The sequence below is a fragment of the Dromiciops gliroides genome, chromosome 3, assembly GCF_019393635.1.
Source record: "Dromiciops gliroides isolate mDroGli1 chromosome 3, mDroGli1.pri, whole genome shotgun sequence".
NCBI classification, from domain to species: Eukaryota; Metazoa; Chordata; class Mammalia; order Microbiotheria; family Microbiotheriidae; genus Dromiciops; species Dromiciops gliroides.
This window is the reverse complement of record NC_057863.1, coordinates 658,662,737-658,681,372: the sequence shown is the minus strand read 5'-3', so window position 1 is coordinate 658,681,372 and position 18,636 is coordinate 658,662,737. Positions and strand designations below refer to the sequence as shown.

The following is an 18,636-nucleotide window of genomic DNA, read 5'->3' as shown; positions in this document are numbered from 1 at the left end:
ATCCTGCTTCTGATGGTTGTCCTTTCCATTGGGCCTCATCTTCCCACTCTGTTGTTATTGTCTGTTCGTTGTTTGTCCTTCTCAGAAGAGGATCCTGTTCTGGTTAGAGTCTCTCCCCTAAGGGCCGGACATTTTCAAGTGCTCTGAGACTTCAAGCTCTGTAATTCCAGGTAGGCCAGTGTCCACCCCAGGAGGAAAACGCAAAGACAATGTCTCTCCCACTCTGAGACCCTTCTCCCTCCCCAGGCCAGTTTGCAGACAACCAGAACTGGAACCAGAGAGAATGGCCCCAGGGACCCAGAGACCCTCATCCCAGGTGAGTGCAGCCCATCCCCAGACCTGACCAGCATCAGCTAAGGTGGAATCCAGAAGAGCCCAGGAAGCTTTATCCTGTTACATGTACATTGTCCTTTGCAGGGCTGTCAGCAGAGCAGACATTGTCCTCCTGGTTCTGCTCATTTCCTTCTGCCTCAGGCCACCCCAGTCTCCCCTGCTCTCTCTGAATCCCTCTCATTTGTCATTTCTTAGGTCACATCAATGAGTATTTAGACAGTGGCTCCTCTGTGCCAAGCACTGTGCCAACCTACTGGGCATGCAAAGGAAGGTTTAAACCATAACAGGCCCTGCCCTCAAGGGACTCACAGTCTCCATGGGAGATAACAGGGCAGCAGCTGGGTCCACACAAGGTCTCTACAGTATGAATGGGAGGCCCCCTCAGAGGGAAGGCCCTAGCAGTGTCAGGGACCAGGAAAAGCTCATTTTCAGAAGGTGAGGATTTTGCTGAGAAGTGAAGGAAGCCAGTGTTGGGGGCCTTGTGATCTGGGTCTAGGGGCTAGCTCAGCCAAGGAATTGGAGGCTTGTCACAAATCTTGTGTTAAAATGGAAAATCATTCACTTCTTTGCACCTAAGTCCCATTTCCCCCCCCCCCCCCATTTCTTAAAGATACACCTGAGCAGGGAAGGCCACAGGGAATGCTTTCTCCTTGTCCCTTATTGTGGTCAGCTGGGCTAGACCTCAGGGACAGATGCCCACACCTGCCCCCAAGTGGGTGCTGACAAAAACCTGAGCCATTCTTAAGTCTGGATGTCGTGTGACTGTAAATCAAAGAGAATCTAGAAGTAGCCTGGCTGGCTATTCATACCTCAGACAGTGGGGCCACCCACTGAGACTGAGCATCCCTACAGGAGAAAGCAGAGTGTACACCCCACCTGGGGAATCCAAGAGCCACATGAGCAGCCCACCTTTTTACCTGCCCAATGACTTTTACTGGGTTTCAGCACCATAATGTTGGGAGACTTGTGACCTGGATCAGCAGGCAAGCTCACCCATGAATTGGAGGCTCAGCACAAATCTTGTCAAATGAAAAGTGATTTATTAGGAGAGAGGAACATATGACCAGGAGACAGAATCACTGCTGAAAACCTGTCTCCCTGGGTAAGAGAAGAGCTGGTCCTTTCTATGTTTACACACAAAAGCTGTGTGCAAAGCAGTTAGGAGGGGCAAGACCACTGGCAGGGAAACAACTGGTAAGGGGTGCCTGGGGAGGAATAACCACTGGAAAGGCACAGAGTTAGGTGATGGGGGTTTGGTTAAGGATAGTCCAGGAGGCCCGTGTCCCCAGGTCAGAGAGAAGAGGACTGAGGTGCAAGAAGACTGGACAGGGTTATCTGGTGTCTGCTGTGTGCTGGGAGCCATATAAACATGATCTCCCATGATGCTGTTGGGACATTTGTCAGGGTCCTTCCTGGGGATGGCCAGAATAAGGGAGCACAAGTTTCAGCCAGACAGTAAACTCTGGTTTGTCTATTCTCTCTGGAGAGTGTCGCCCTCCCTGAGTGGGTGATGGACATGTGTGTCTCAGAGTTCCACAGATGATGGAGAGACAGTCTCCTCTCCTGAGTTATGTGACCTAACCTTTGGGTAGCATGGGTTAGGTCTTGTTACCATAGACAGGCTTACAAAGAGGTCTTAGATAAGACTGGGTTGGGGCTCAGAGAAAGAAAAGATACATTTTTTTATCATAAAAGTATTTTATTATTTTCTAGTGACATGTAGCAATAGTTTTCAACATTTCTAGGGGGAAGGGGGGGCATGGCAATGAGGGTTCAGTGACTTGCCCAGGGTCACACAGTGCCATGTGTCTGATGGTAGATTCAAACTCAGGTCCTCCCAAATCCAGGGGCAGTGTTTAATCCACTGTGCCACCTAGCTGCCGAGCAACATTTGTTTTTATAACCCCCCCCATGACAGCAAGCAGTCTGATATAGGTTATATATGTACTATCATATTAAAATATATCTGCTAGGACAGTTAGGTGGTGTAGTGGATAAAGCACTGGTCCTGGATTCAGGAGTACCTGAGTTCAAATCCAATCTCAGACACTTGACACTTACTAGCTGTGTGACCCTGGGCAAGTCACTTAACCCCCATTGCCCAGCAAAAAAAAAAAAAATATATATATATATATATCTGCTTATGTAGCAAAAGAAGAATCAAAGCAAAAGGGAAAAAACTTCAGAAACGAAAAAGGACAAAAACTGTACAAAGAGTATGGTTCCATCTGCACCTCGACTCCACAGTTCTTTATTCTGGATGTGGAGAGCATTTCCCATCATGAGTCCTTTGCAGTTATCTGGGGCCATTGTGTTGCTTTGAAAAATTAAATCTATCACAAATTATCATCACACAGTGTTCTTGATCCTGTGTATACAATGTTCTCCTGGTTCTGTTCATATCAGAGTCAGTTCATGTAAGCCTTTCTAGGTTTTTCTGAAATCTATCTGCTTATCATTTCTTACAGCACAATAACATTCCTTTATATTCATATATCGCAGTTTGTTTAACCATTCCCCAATTGATGAGCGTTGCTTCAATTTCTATATCTTTCCAACCACAAATAGAGCATGTGTGTGTGTGTGTGTGTGTGTGTGTGTCTGTTTATGTGTGTGTGTGTATATAGGTATATGTTGCAGGGCAATGAGGGTTAAGTGAGTTTCCCAGGGTCACACAGCTAGTAAGGGTCAAGTGTCTAAGGTAGGATTTGAAGTCAGGTCCTCCTGAATTCAGGTCCAGTGCTTTATGCACTGCACGACCTAGCTGTCCCAGCTATAAATATTTTTGTACATGTGGGTCCTTTGCCCTTTTTTATGATCTCTGGGATAAAGACCTAATAGTGGAGAAAAGTTACATTTTGAGCAAAAGTAAAAACTGTGAATTGAGACTTAGACTTGAAAGTTTAGATACAAAGATGTTTAGCATTGGTACTCAAAACCAGTCTAAAGAAGATAGGAGCAGCTTGAGTAGTCAGGGAGTTAATCACCATTTGTTAAGCCCTTTGTACTTCCTTGGACAGAATAACAGGACAGGAAGTGAGTTCTGTGTGTTCTCCTAAAGTGACTGGGGAAGAGAGGTCCTGAAGGGGACATTCATTCAATACCTTGATTTAAGACAAGCCAGTCCAGCATCAAATGGAGTTAATGATGTTTTCTCAAAAGTTCACTTTAAGCACCATGAGCCACTTGATACATCAAAGCCTCAGTGTTACAAGTTGGGGGATGAGAATACAAAAGATGTCCTTGGACTTCCCAGAGTTAAAGGAAGAAAGAGACCAGCTGTGGGTGGTATAAAGATGGCCAGAGAGCAGCAGGAGGGCACAAGGGTTGGGCCTGTTGAAAGTCCTTCCCAGTGAGCATGGCCAGGGCTCTGGGGGGGCTCTAGAGGGCTGAGTGAAGCAGGAATCATGGCATGTTCAGGGAAGAATAGTGCCCCTGGGGTGAGGGCTGCCAAGGCCTTTTCAGGGCTGCTTTCCCCTTTGGTGTCTCCCTGGTCCAGCCAGGCCTCCCCTGGCTCCAAGAAGCTGAATCATGCACAGCAGCCGCAGCCCAGTCAACTATTTCAGCAGAAGGACTAACCAGGTTGGGCTTAACTGAGGTGGGGGGGGGCAGGTGTCTACTCCAAGAGTATGAAGACATCCCCCTGTGGAATGGGTGGATAAGAACACTTTATCCCAATGGCCATGAAGGCAGCTGAAGCAGGCACTTTGGAGCACTGAGAGCTTGCTTAGACATTGAAGACCAAGGTATTCCCTTGACAAACCCAGGCCATGCCCTGCAGCTCAAGCCATCACCAGGTACCTTGACTGTTCTGCCCCGGACTGTGACAACTCTGGAAGCAGGAGTGAGGCTGATGACTTGGTGCAGCTCTGACTCAAATGCAAGTTCTGAATGAATTAGGAGACATCACCCATAGCACTTTACTATTTTTACCTCTCTCAATGTCCTGTGATGACAGGCAAGTGATGTAGTAGCAGATTCACTGGGAGGTATAGCTACTACCCTGCACCCAGGTGGCCTTGGCACCAGGCCCTCTTCTCCCTGAAAGCAGCAGTGGCACATGGCAGCACTCTGGCTATCTTAGCATTGCTGGCCAGATTCTTATGCATTGGTCCCCTCTTGGGATGAGGAATGGGATAGAAAAGATGCCCTAAAAATCATCTGCTTACTCCACCTTGGCGGGATTGCCACAGCAGGCGGGGTTCCCACCTTCCTGTCAAAACAAAAACAAAAAAATTTCTGCACAGGTGATTCCACTCCCCATCAGTATATGAAATGTGTGCACTCTTAGACACTGCAAACAATCAAGTATGCCTGAAAGGTGAACAGAGATGAAAGATGAAAGAGAACTCAGGCAGATCACATCCCAACAGAGCCCTAAGTACGACACGGCTGGCCAATGAAGGCCAGCTTCCTGAAGCTGGAGACACAATTTTTTTTTTTCGGAGTGGCCACAGTGAAGGGGAGCCCAGGGGAATCTGGCATAGGTTTTGCAATCAAAACTAATCTAGTCACCAAGCTTGTATGCCTACCAAAAGGAATGAATGAAAGGCATGTGCAAAGTTCTTGCCTTCAGAAAAATGCCAAGGTTGTGGACCAAAGAACTGTGGTACAGCTCAACCACTCAGTGAGGAAGGAGCCCCTCTGGTAAATAAGGACATGATCCTGGAAGGATGAGCTGAACACGTCCATAATGATCTTAACAGACTGTTATCAATCAATCATGAAGCCACTGGTCATTTAACTCAGGTTGAAATCAATCAGTCTATAACCATATTTCCAAATGAGGAAGTTTGAATGCCATTAGCTCCTCTCCTGTGGCAGAGCAGTTGGTGCTGATTTTATTCCAGCAGAGATTTACAGTGTTGGGAGACCCTTGCTCCTACAAACCTTGGCTAACATTTTCTGGATTATATGGCAAGAGGAAGTTATCCCCCAGGAGCTCAGGGATGCCTCCATTGTCCATGTGTATGAAGGTAAAGGAAATGGATTGTCCTGTGACTATCAGAGGAGACTCTCTCCATCATTGCTGGCAAGATTCTTTCCACAGTCGTCCTAAACCGGCTGAGCCTTCCCATGGAAGATGGTCATCTACCTGAGAGCCAGTGTGGCTGCAGAAACAGCTGAGGAATGGTCAGTATGGTGTTTGCTCACCAACAATGGCAGGGGAAATGCCAGGGGCAGAGCAGAGGTCTGTACACAATGTTCATCACTAAGGCCTTTGATACTGTCAGTTGTGAGGAGTTATGGAAAATTATGTCCAAATCTGGTTGCCTGTAGAACTTTATCATCATTGAACATCTATTCCATGATGTCATGCTTGCCTGGGTTCTGGATCATGGACTTCTGCCCTTTCCCAATCAGATGCCTTCAATGATGTGAAACACAGCATCAATGTCACCTATTGAACTGGGTAAATTATTCAACTTGAAAAGACTACAAGACAAGAGAACAGTAGAGGGAGCCTTTTGGGCATTTTTGTTTGTTTGCAGATGACTATGCATTCAGTGCACCCTCTGAAGTTGATATGGAACAAAATAGGGGTCAATTCTCTGTTGTTTATTTTGGCCTCACAATTAACACTAAGAAAACCCAGGTGCTTCATCAGCCAGCACGAGCCCATGCAAACCTGGAACCATCAGTTCCAGCAAGTAGAGAAGATTTAAATCCTGTAGATATGTTCACTTCCTTTGGCAGTCTACTTTTCAGGGATGTCCACATTGATTATGTGGTTGACTCATGCATTCCCAGTATTTTGAAAGCTCTGAAGAAAATTGTAGGGCACAAGAACTATTATACTGAATAGCAAATTGAAGGTCTGGACCTGTGGTAGAGCATTCTGGGGGTGCACTGGTCTGATCAGCCAGTCAGACATTGTAGCATGATTGTAATAGTGATGTCAGTTTGTTCCTCTTTGAGAACAAAGGACAACAGGCACTGTACTACTTGTGAGAGAGATAGCTGCAATTAATGGAATAATGGCCACTGCAGTGAGCTTAAATCCTCATAGAACAGACAAGAAGTACTGACAAACACAGTTACAGCATCAATAGGATTGGATAAATTCAGATAAATACAATGGGACTCAATAGACAATAATTTGAAGGAGAGGCTCCCAGTAGTTGGAGATATCAGGCAAGGCTTTATGTAGAAAATTATGTTTTCAGGGGACAGAGGGACTGCCACATGGAGTAAAAGAGGCAGAAAGGCAAGGAGGAAGAGCAGAACCCAGAAAGAGAGAAGGCCAATGTGTTTGGGTTGCAGAGGCAAGAGGGTGAGTAATGAGTGTGTTATAAAGCTGAAAGAGAGGTTGGGACCAGGTTGTATGTGGCCTTGAAGCTAAAGGGAGGGGTTGCTATATGATCCCAGAGGCCATTAGGATTATCTGAGTAGCACTTACATGGTCAGATCCATGCTAAGAAAGAGAAGTTTGGCAATAGTGAAGAGGATGGCCCAGAGTGCTGAGAGCCAAAAGGTAGGGCCACCACTTAGGAGGCTGTGGGAGGGAGGAAAAGGAGGAGGATCAACATTGCCATAGAGTTTACTATGTGCCAGGCATGGTGTGAAGTTCTTTACAAAGAACATCTCATTTGATCCTCAGAAGAACCCTGGCAGGAAGGACCTCTTAGTATCCTTCTTTTGCAGCTAAAGCAGTTGCAGGAAATAAAAATCAAATTTGCATACATTTGACAAATCACATATTTTGAGGAAAAAATTAAAATGGCAAAAAAAGTGAAGATATTTTCATCTATGTGAAAAAGAATTGCTCCTTACAATGATCCACAACAATCCCAAGGGGACTAATGAAAAAGCTTACTGTCTACTGCCAAAGAAGCTGATTGAATCATGTTGATTGAACACAGACTGAAGGAAGCTATTTTCACTTTCTTTTATTGTTCTTTTATTCAAGTTTTCTGATACAAAATAACTGTTTGTCTTGACTCTTGGTGCCAAATGTTCTAAAGTTTTAGGGGTAAGTTGTGATAATTTCTTTTTCATAAATAAACCATCAATGTCTTATGAATTAGCCTCATCTCCAACCATAGTCAATAAAAAATTATTTGAAAAAGGTAATTTTTTGGAAATAAATGAATAAGTTCTCCTTAACTACATGTTAAAATTAATGAATATATTCCATTAACTAGTGAAAGCAATCATAAAGCAAACATAAAATTTATTTTGGCTATAACAGTTCATACCCGATGTTGCCAAAGACCTCAGTATTACAATAGATAACTTTTCTTCACTTTTCCAGAAAGAGATTCTCATAACTTTTACTTCAGGGAAGATTGTAAGAAATTTTTCTTTTTGTCTTTTTCTTTCTTTTTTTTAGGGGCATTGAGGGTTAAGTGACTTGACCAGGGTGACACAGCTGATGTCAAGTGTCTGAGGCTGGATTTGAACTCAGGTCCTCCTGAATCTAGGGCCGGTGCTTTATCCACTGTGACACCTAGCTCTCCCCATAAGCAATATTTCTTAAGAATGCTCCTCATGCTTTTATCTAAGTAGGACCTTATTTCAGCCTTTTAGGAAATTAAGGTTTTTTCCTTTATTCTCTTCTCAGTGATGACTAGTAATGTTTTTTCCCCCCAGAGTATACAGTATTTGCCAACTTCTCAAAAATTCTTTATAAAATTTCCTTGACATATCTCTTATGACATGTAACATATCCTTTCCGGTGAGGAGGAATTTCTTATTGCTTTCTTCTCCATAGTCTCTGATACTTCACTCACAGAGCACATACCTTCTCCCTGAGCCTATGGACAGAAGCATTTCATTGTAAGACCTTTATTGAAGTTTTATCATTCTAACATGGTTCTCACTTCAATATAAAATGCTTTTCTCAATATTCCATTGGGCTTTTGTTGGATACAGGTTCAAGTGTTGTTGCTGCCTCTCATAAATATATGCATATTGGGCAAATGCCTTCTGTGCTTCAGTTTCTTTCTTTAAGTTGATGAGGGCTGGATTAGGTGAATTCTGAAGTCTTTTTCAGCCCTAAATCATGTGACTTTTGATGGCTCAGGAGATGGTGACATTCAAGGATGTGGCTGTGGATTTCACCCAGGAGGAGTGGCACCTCTTGGACCATTCTCAGAGAGAGCTGTACAAGGAGGTCATGCTGGAGAATGTCCAGACCCTGCTCTCTGTGGGTAAGGATCTTTGCCCCTGGTGACTCTGAGCTGCTGACATGGTAGCTCTCTGCTCCTCATCCTGCCAGGCCTAGCAAGTTTATCTGATGCTTCCTTCTTTGTTCCCTCAAATTCCAGTCCAGATGTTGGGAAAGGAAGGGAATGGAATAAGCATTCATACATACCTGCTTTATATCTAGCACTGGAAAAAGTGTATTAAATTTATTTTCATTTGATCTTCACAACATCCCTATGAGTTTGGTAGTATTATCATCCCCATTTCATAGGTGAGGTAACAGGCAAACAGGTTACACCACTTGTCCAGGGGGACACAGCTCCCATGTGTCTGACACTGGTTTGAAATGGTCTTAGTGACTCTAGGCCCTGGGCTGTTACCACTGCACTACCACAGCCTCCAATTTCTAGAAAATTGAAGCTAGGCAGTGTTCCCATCCTTCCAGGAAAGAGGTGAATAAAGGGGAAGTTTTCTGATACCAAATGGCCTGTGTGATCTCAGCCTGCCGGCAAAGATCCCAGCAATCAATACCTTGGGAACTGTCCTTGAGAAATCCTGGGAACCATCCTGTCCTCTTTGTTTGCATGTCTTCTTTCCTTAAGAGGACTAAATTGTACATTTCTCTCAATTCTCATCCCTTCCTTTTCCTATATTGCTAGGACTTCCAGTTTCTAGAGAAGATTTGAGTTATCCTTTCCAGGAAGGGCAATCACCAGGGTTGGTAGAGCACAAAGGTCCAAGGAACTCCTGTCTAGGTGAGTGACACAAATCATGTAAGAGGGTTCTTTATTATAAGAGGTCTCCTAAGTGTTGTGGTGAAGGGAGTGCTAGACTTGTGGGCAGGAAAGTCTTACTTGGAATTGACTTTGAGACACATTTCAGCATTGGGATCCTGTGCAAGTAACTGAATCTCACAGCCCCAATTTCCTTATACAGGGGAGCAAGTCAAACTCTTTGACCTTTCAGTTTCCTTTGTGGCATTTAGAATTATATGGGGGAGACCTATTTCTGTCCCAAGTTGTAGGGAAACTTAGCTGGGGTTTCTAATATATTGCTATTTAGAAATTAGAGGCCATAGCACCAGTTTTGGGCACCAAGCATTTATTAAAGCATATTCAATATTAGTAAAGATAGAGCACATGCCCCCAAAAGTTCAGAGGGAGAGGGGTAGTGGGCCAAGTGGCTGCTCCTTCAGAGTCCCAAGGCCAAGAGAGAGAGTCCAGGAGCATAAGCTCCTTGAGGTAAGGAGGAGAGGTGGCCCTTACACACTGCTTCAAGCTAATTGGCTAGCATCATTCAAATCTATTGTTCCATTGGACTTGTGGGTGGTTTGGAGCAGTATGTGCTGACATCAGAGTCCAGAGGACAGAGCCTCTGGGGGTCAAGGCTTTTCAGGTATGTGTGGATTTAACTTCTATTGTCTGTATTCACAGTCCAAAGTCCAAGTACATTTCTCTGAAATTCTTCTGACTCTGGGCTGGCCTTAAGAAAGGTCAAGCAAGGCTCTCTGGGTCCCCTATAGCCCCATTATTTTCTCACATCTTGTAGTTATACAATTTTGAGGGTATAAGAAGTCATCATTTTGAAGTTTGGGCCATCTAACTCTCCTGAAAGCATCTCAAATGGGCTGAGGGTTTGCATTCTAAATTCTTTCCTTGTCTTTGTTCCAGTCCATAAACATTTAATAAGCACCTACTATGTTCCAGACACTGCTAAACACTAGGAACACAAAGAATCGCAAAAGTTAAGCCTTGCTCTCAGGGTGTTCAGTCTAATGGGAACACAATATGTAAACAGGAATCTAGCAATCCAGTGTATCCCAGATAAAGTGGACCTCATCACGACAGGAAAGGTTATATGAGTAAGTAAGGAAGACAAGAGCAGACTTATTGCAAAAGGAAGAATTTTAGGTGGAACTTCAGGGAAGCCAGAGTAAGGATGAGGTACAGCCAGAGAGAACATGGAGTCAGGAGATGTTGCTGGTCAAGAAACAAAAAACTTGATTATCACACATGTGGAGGGAAAATAAGGTGAAAAAAAGCCTGGGAAAATTGGATAGGGGCTGATGATAAAGGGCTTTAATAGCCAAGCAGAGGATTTTATATTAGATCCTGTTAATGGAGGCAATAGGAAGTGTTTTATTGAGTGGGCAGTGACATGATCAGAAGTGTCTTGTAGTAGATGAATTTGACAGGTGGGTGGGGGATTAAGTGGATTGGTGAGAGATTTGAAACAGTGAAACCAACCAGAAGTATTTTTTTTTTCAATAACATCATTTTATGCCTAATCGTGATGGTTGGGAATCCCTGCACAATGAAATCTATTAGTGCCTCAAACATGTATTTACTTGTTGTTCTAAGAGAAAAATAAATGGCAAACAAACCTTGGCAATTCTTTACTGTATAAGGTGCCATTAAATATTTTCTAATAAATATTTTTATTTTAAAGTTTTGAGTTTCAAATTCTTTCCTTCCCTCCCTGTCTCCCTTTCAAAACTACACTTTCCCAGAGGCAGAAGGTTATCAGATACATGTTATACGTGGGCAATTACAGAAAACATTATGGTATTAGTCATTTTATATAAGAAAACAAAAGAAAAGCATGAAAGTAAGTGAGAAATATCATGCTTTAGTCTGTGTTCAATATCAGTTCTGTCTTTGTGGGTGGAGAGTATGTTTCATCATTAGTGCTTTGGGATTGTCTTGGGTCTTTGTATTGCTGAGAATAGTTAACTCATTCACAGTTCTTCATCAAACATCATTGTCACTGTGAACAATGTTCTTCTTCTACTCATCAGTTCATAATAAGGACTTTCTGAATCCATCTTGCTTGTGATTGCTTATAGCACAATTTTCCCAGCAGTTTTTCTCAGATAATGAGTATTTCTTAGGAAAGCTTGGATCTTTGGCTTTGTCATATACTACGTTCGTGTAATCAATTACTATACTATATTATGTAGCTATTCTTTTTCACTGATCATACCAGATTGTTTTGCATTAAATAATTTTTACCTAAAATCCCTTGTAGTTCATCATCATGAACCTTCAAAGAGTTCTTGAACTATTAAAGGGGATGCGGTAAGAGAGGATCATTAAAAAAATCCTGCTGTTAACTTCCTAATAGAAAGATGTTGGATTCAAGATATAATTTGAAACATAATATAGAGATAAGAATTCATGGATAACCTGAAAGCCATGATCAGAAAAGGAGCCTGCACAGCATTTTTAAAGACATTATCAAGGAAAACTACCATGATAACCTAGAAGCAGAGGGTAAAATCTTCATTGAATGAATCACCTGATCACCTGCTGAAAGAGATTTTAAAGTGAAAACTACATGGAATATTTTAGTCAAATTCCAAAATTGTCAAGTCAAGTAGAAAATACTGCAGTCAGTCAGAATGAAAATTCAAATACAACGTAGCTACAATCACTATTGCCGTGAACGTAAGAGCTTTTACATTAAAAAATCAAAGGAAAAAATAGGTGATGTTGTCCTCATAAATTCCTTTTATAAGTGAACCATGTTGCTGATTCCTAAATGAAGAAGATCCAAAACAGAAAGAAAATTGTAGACCAGTTTCACAAATGAGTATTTGCTTTTGGTTTTTTTGTTATTGTTTCTTTTGTGTGTGTGTGAGGCAATTGGGGTTAAGTGACTTGCCCAGGGTCACACAGCTAGTAAATGTCAAGTGTCTGAGGCCAGATTTGAATTCAGGTCCTCCTGACTCCAGGGCCAGGGCTTTATCCACTGTGCCACCTAGCTGCCTCACCAATGAATATTAATGCAAAATTATGAAATAATTTATTTGCAATGAGATTTCAGCAATATGTCGCAAGGATCACATACTACAACCAGGTAGGATTTATATAAGCAATGCATGGCAATTTTAGGAAAACGAATAGCATAATTGATCATATATTTAAGAAAAACAAGAAAAAGCATATGATTATATCAATATATGCAAAAAAGTAATTTATCTAAAACCTTGAACAAGCATTATGTGGAAAAGGGATCAGCTAGACATGATGCCAGTAAGGTCAGGAGTGAAACAAGTATGCTGATTACCACCCTTCTTATCCAATATCAAAGCTTTAGGGGGCAGCTAGGTGGCGCAGTGGATAAAGCACCGGCTCTGAATTCAGGAGTACCTGAGTTCATATCCGGCCTCAGGCACTTGACACTTATTAGCTGTGTGACCCTGGGCAAGTCACTTAACCCCCATTGCCCTGCAAAAAAAAAAAAAAAAAAAAAGAAGTGTAAGCTTTAACAAGAAAAGAAGAAAAAAAATGAAGGAATGAGATTAGGTAATGAAGAAACAAAACTATCACTCTTTTCAGATGATAAGATAGTATACTTAGAGAATCAACTATATCCCTTTCACATACCTAGTTATGATTACTAAATGACGTTAGTCCTATTTTTTCGCTTATTTGTATTTTTCTCTTTCCTTTTCCCCTGTCCTTTGTCATTAGAGTTTTGTTTCTGGCCACCTCAGTCTATTCTCCCTTCTATCAGCCCCACCTCCCTTTTGTCCTTTCCCCTCCTAGTTTTACCTTCCTTTCTATCAGCACCCCACCCTTTTCTCCATTCCCCTTTTACTTCCCTAGAGGGTAAGATAAAATTCTATACCCTAATGAGTGTGTATGTTATTCCCTCTTTGAGTCAAATCAGATGAGAGTAAGATCAAAACAATACTTACCCCCCCCCTTTCTGCCCTCTATTAGAAATAGGTCTTTTGTGGTTCTTTATGTGATGGGATTTACCCCATTCTGCCTTCCCTTTCCTCTTCTCCTATTCTAATCCTCTTGGTTATTCCTTAAGTTGTTTTTCTTTTAAAATAACATTACATCAGAATCAACTCAAGACTCCTCCTTTCTGCCTTAATACACAGTTCTCAAGAGTTACACATACCTTCTTCCCTTGTAGAGATGCAAACATTTTATCCTTAGTGAGTAACATTTTTACTCCCTTTTAATCTTTTCCTGTATCTCTTGAGTCTTGTATTTTTAGATTGAATTTTCTGTTCAGTTCTGGGCTTCTCTTTCAAAAAGTTTTGAAGTCCCCTATTTCACTGCATGTCCATCTTTTCCCCTGAAAGATTATGTTTAATTTTTCAGGGTAGTACATTTTTGGTTGTAATCCCAGTTTCCATTGCCTTCCAAAATATCATATTCCAAGCCCTTTAATCATTTAATATAGAAGCTGCCAGATCCTGTGTAATTCTGATTGAGCCTTGATATTGAAATGGTTTCTTTATGACTCCTTCCCGTATTTTCTCCAATTCTGGAATTTGACTACAATATTCCTTGACATTTTCCTTTTGGGATGTCTTTCACTAGGTGATCAGTGAATTCTTTCAATGACTAAACTTTCCTCTGTTTCTAAGACATTGGGGAAGTTCTCCTTAATAATGTCAGAATATGCTGTCTAGGCTCTTTTTTGGTCATGTTCTCAAGGTAGTCTAATTATTCTTAAGTTGTCCCTCCTGGATATATTTTTCAGGTTTGTTGTTTTTCTGAAAAGGTATTTTATGTTTTCTGCTTTTATATTCTTTTCATTTTGCTTTACTTCTTCTTCTTGTCTCATTGAGTCATTAGCTTTCCTATGCCTAATTCTGATTCTTAGGGAATTATTTTCCCCAGTCAGCTTTTGCCTCTTCTTTTCCATTTGTCCAATTGTATTTTCTGAGGCATTATTTTCATTTTCCATGTTATTGACTGTCTCTTGTATAACTCTCTTTTCCCAGTTTTTCTTCTATCTCTCTTATTTGGTTTATAGAATCCTTTTTGAGCTCTTCTAAGAGGGTCTGTTGGTATTGAAGCCTATTCTTACCTTTCAAGACTTCACCTGTAGGTGTTTTATCATTGTTGTGCTCCTGAGTTTATATTTTGATCTGCCCTGTCACCATGGTAATTTTCACTGGTGATGGTTCTTTTCTATTTAGTATTCATATTTTATCCTCTTTTTTGCCTTTTAAGGTTGAATTCTGCTCCTGGAGTACAGCATGCTCTATCCCAAGCTTCTTTTTCTGGGGACCAGGGACCCAGTCATTAAGCCTCATAGTTCCCTGCAGCCTCCTCACTGCACTGGAGTAGCCCAGCCCAGTTGTTCCTGTTGGGTAACAGAGACCCCAGCTGGCACATTACCTTCTGCATTGAAGCCAGGGGTCTCACAACTGGCCTGAAACTAGACATAGATAAACTTCTCACACCTTATACCAAGATACAGTCAAAATGAGTACATGATTTAGATATAAAGGATGCTACCAGCAGCAAATTAGGAAAGCAGAGAGTAGTTTGTCAGATTTTATAGACAGAGGAAGATTTTAGGCCCAAAGTAGAGATAGCAAACATCATGAAATGCAAAGTGGATCATTTTGCTTACATTAAATGAAAAAAATGCTTGCAGAAACAAAATCACTGTAACCAAGATTAGAAGGAAAGCAGAAAGATAGGGAACAATTTTTTATAGCAAGTGTTTCTGATAAAGGCCTTATGTCTCAAATATAGAGAGAACTTAAGCAAATTTATAAGAACACAAGCCATTTCCCTATTGATAGATGGCTAATGAATATGAAAAGCCAGTTTTCAAGGGTAGGAATCAAAATTACTGCTACTCATATGAAGAAGTGCTTTAAATCAGTTTTGATTAGAAAAATGAACATTTTAAAAACCACCTGACACCTCTCAGATTGGGTATTATGACAGAAAAGGAAAATGATAACTGTTGGAAATGTGGGGAAATTGGAACACTAATGAATTGTTGCTGGAGTTGTGAATTGATTCAAACCTTGTCCAGAGCAATTTGTAACTATCCCCAAAGAGCAATAAATCTGTGCATAGTCTTTGATCCAGCAATACCATTACTATGTCCCAAAGAGATCATAAAAAAGAGACCTCCATGTACAAAGATTTGTAACTGCTTTTCTTGCAGTTCCAAATAATTAGAAAGGGAAGCAATGGCTATAGGTTGGGGAATGGCTGTACCAGTCATGGTATATGAATAAAATGGAATACTATTGTGCTAGAAGAAATGATAAACAGGCAGATTTCAGAAAAACCTGGAAAGACTTAAGTGGACTGAAGCTGATTGAAGTGAGCAGAACCAGGAGAATGTTGTACATAGTAACAGCACCATTGTGGGGTGATCAACTGTGATAGACTTAGCTCTTCTCAGTAATACTATGCTTCTAGGCAACTCCAAAATTCTAATCATGGTAAATGCTCTCCACATCAGGGGAAAAGAACTGTGGCCTCTGAATGTACATTGAGCCATCCTGTTTTAACTTTTTGAGGTTATTTTTGTTTGTTTTGCTTTTTCTTCCCTTTTGTTGTGATTTTTTTTACATGGAACTAATGTATAACATATATCACGTTGTTTTATGAAAAGTATTTTATAATTTTCCAGTGACATGTAAAGATAGTTTTCAGCATTTGCTTTTATAAGATTTTGAGTTCCAAATTTTTTCCTCCCTTCCTTCCCTCCCTCCTCCCCAAGACAGAAAGCAATCTGATATAGGTTATACATTCACAATAACATTAAACATGTTTCTGCATTAGTCATGTTGTGAAAGAAGAATCAGAAAAAAAAGGAAAAACCTCAAAAAACAAAATAGAAACAGTATAGTTTAATTTACATACAAATTTTACAGTTCTTTTTTCCTGATGTGGAGAGCTTTTCCATCATGAGTCCTTTGGAAATATCTTGGATCGTTGTATTGCTTAGAAGATTGAAGTCTGTCGCAGCTAATCATTGCAGGATGTAATAGGCAGTTCTTTATATATATAAAAGTGTTTTATTGTTTTCTAGTTGCATGTAGAGATAGTTTTCAACATTTGTTTTTATGTCTACTTTCAAATGTGTCTCTTGCCCTCCCTCCACCCTCCCCAAGGCAGTAGGTAATCTAATATATGTTATATATGTAGAATCTCCCTAAATATATCTCTCCATTAGCCATGCTGGAAAAGAAGAATCAGAGCAAAAGGGAAAACCTCAAAAGAGGGAATCACATAAACACTCAAGGGGGTATAGTAATATATTTTGCCCTGAGGGAAAATGGGAGGGCAAGTGGAAAAGGGAAGGAGAAGTGAAGAAAGTGAGGGCAGATTAGGGCAGGGGGCAGTAAAAAGCAAAACATTTTTGAGGAAGGTTAGTGTGAAAGAAGATAGAAATGGAGTAAATATCAAGGGGAGGGAACAGGATGGAGGGTAATATAGGAAGCAATAGTAACTGAAAGAAATGATGAGTAGGATGCCATCAGAACGTCATATGAAAAATGCAAACCATCAACAGAGGAAGAGCTGATGATGTTTGCAAACAGATCGAAGTGTGGTTTTGTTCATTGGTTCCTCTTTCTGGAGTTGTTCTGTCTGTTTCACAATTTGACTAATGTGAAGATGCTTGGTATGACTGCACATGAATGACTTATATTGAATTGCTTGATTCCATAGGGAAGGTGGGGAGGGAGGGAGGAAGAAATGTTAGAACACAGTTTTTTAAAAAAACCAATGTGAAGAAATGATGAGCAAGTGGATTTCAGAGAAATCTGGAAGGACTCACATGAACTGACACTGAGTGAGATGAGAAGAACCAGGAGAACATTGTACACAGTATCAACAACATTGTGTGTTGATCTACTGTGATAGACTTTACTTTTCTCAGTAATACAATGGTCCAGGATAGTTCCAAAGTACTTATGATGGAAAATGCTCTCCAAATCAAATCAAAACAAAACAAAACAAAACAAAAACTGTAATCTAGATGCAGACTAAACCATACTATTTCTGCTTTTTGTTTTTGTTTTCCTTTTTTGTGTTTTTTCCCTTATATCACATTGCTTTCTATATTGGGGAGGGACAAAGGGAAAGAGGGAGGAAGAAAACTTTAGAATTCAAAATCTTATAAAAACAAATTTGAAAAGTCTTTACATGTAACTGGAAAACAATAAACTACTATTAAGATTGGTCAAGGGGGCAGATAGGTGGTGAAGTGGATAGAGCACCGGCCCTGGAGTCAGGAGTACCTGAGTTCAAATCCAGTCTCAGACATTTGACACTTAGTAGCTGTGTGACCCTGGGCAAGTTACTTAACCCCAATTGCCTGACAAGAAAAAAAAAAAAGATTGGTCAAAAATGAGATATATATTTCTATCTGGTATTTTTCATGGTTCCAAATATTTGGAAACTGAACCTATGCCCATCATGTGGAGAATGGCTGAACAAGTTGTGGTATAGGAATGTAATGAAATCATAGTGTGCTATGATAAGAAATGATGAGCAGACAGATTTCAGAATAACCGAGAAAGACTTACATGAACTGATGCTGAGTGAAATGAGCAAAACCAGAACCTTGTACACCATAACAGCAACAGTGTGCAATGATCATCTATTAAAAACTTAGCACTTCTCACTAATACAATGATCCAAGATAATTCCAAAGGACTCTTGATGGAAAACACTATCCACATCCAGAGAAAAAACAATGGCATCTAAAAGAACATTGAGGCGTGCCATTTTCACATTTTTTCTGGTTTTTGTTTCTCATGGTGTGAGTGAGATTTTCCCCACCCCTTAAATATAAATGCTTTAACAGTAGCAATAATCAGTTTATGGTCTATGAACTGTGATTTCAATGATTTAGATATTATTAAGGAAATGATAATGAAGTTACTAAGATAGATATTGAAAGGAGCTAAGGGAAATGCTAACTTGCCTACTCGACAAGCTTAAACAAAGGTTTAACTACCTGACTTCCAATTATGGTTAGTCTAGCCACCCATCACCTTAAAGATCAAATACTTAAAATGGTACCTTCTGAGGTGTAAGGGAACAATGAGAGCTGGAGAGAAGTTGGAAAGCCAAGCTTAACCAATATGGTGGAAAGTCTTTTTTTTTTTTTTTTTTGCGAGGAATTGGGGTTAAGTGACTTGCCCAGGGTCAGACAGCTAATAAGTGTTAAGTGTCTGAGGCCAGATTTGAACTCAGGTCCTCCTGAATCCGAGCCAGTGTTCTATCCACTGGGAAAGTCTTGATAACTGAGAAAAAAGTCAGAGAAATATAGGCCAGAGAGGACACAAACAAGATAGCAAAGATGCAGTCCAATATCTGGTTTCATATATTTTGATCCTCTTACTTAGTAACAGTGTATTTTTTT

The 18,636-nt window shown here is 40.7% G+C and overlaps 1 protein-coding gene and 1 pseudogene across 1 annotated transcript in view; both read left to right on the top strand.

Annotated features, from left to right (window-relative positions):
- Window positions 1-18,636, top strand: part of LOC122746591 (zinc finger protein 850-like) — a 125,956-nt gene that overhangs the window by 4,876 nt on the left and 102,444 nt on the right. The window contains 1 exon segment of the mRNA XM_043992341.1: window positions 247-316. Within this exon segment, the coding sequence (XP_043848276.1) occupies window positions 284-316 (33 nt within the window). The 5' untranslated portion in view covers window positions 247-283.
- LOC122746599 overlaps window positions 1-18,636 on the top strand; it is a 28,652-nt pseudogene that overhangs the window by 5,235 nt on the left and 4,781 nt on the right.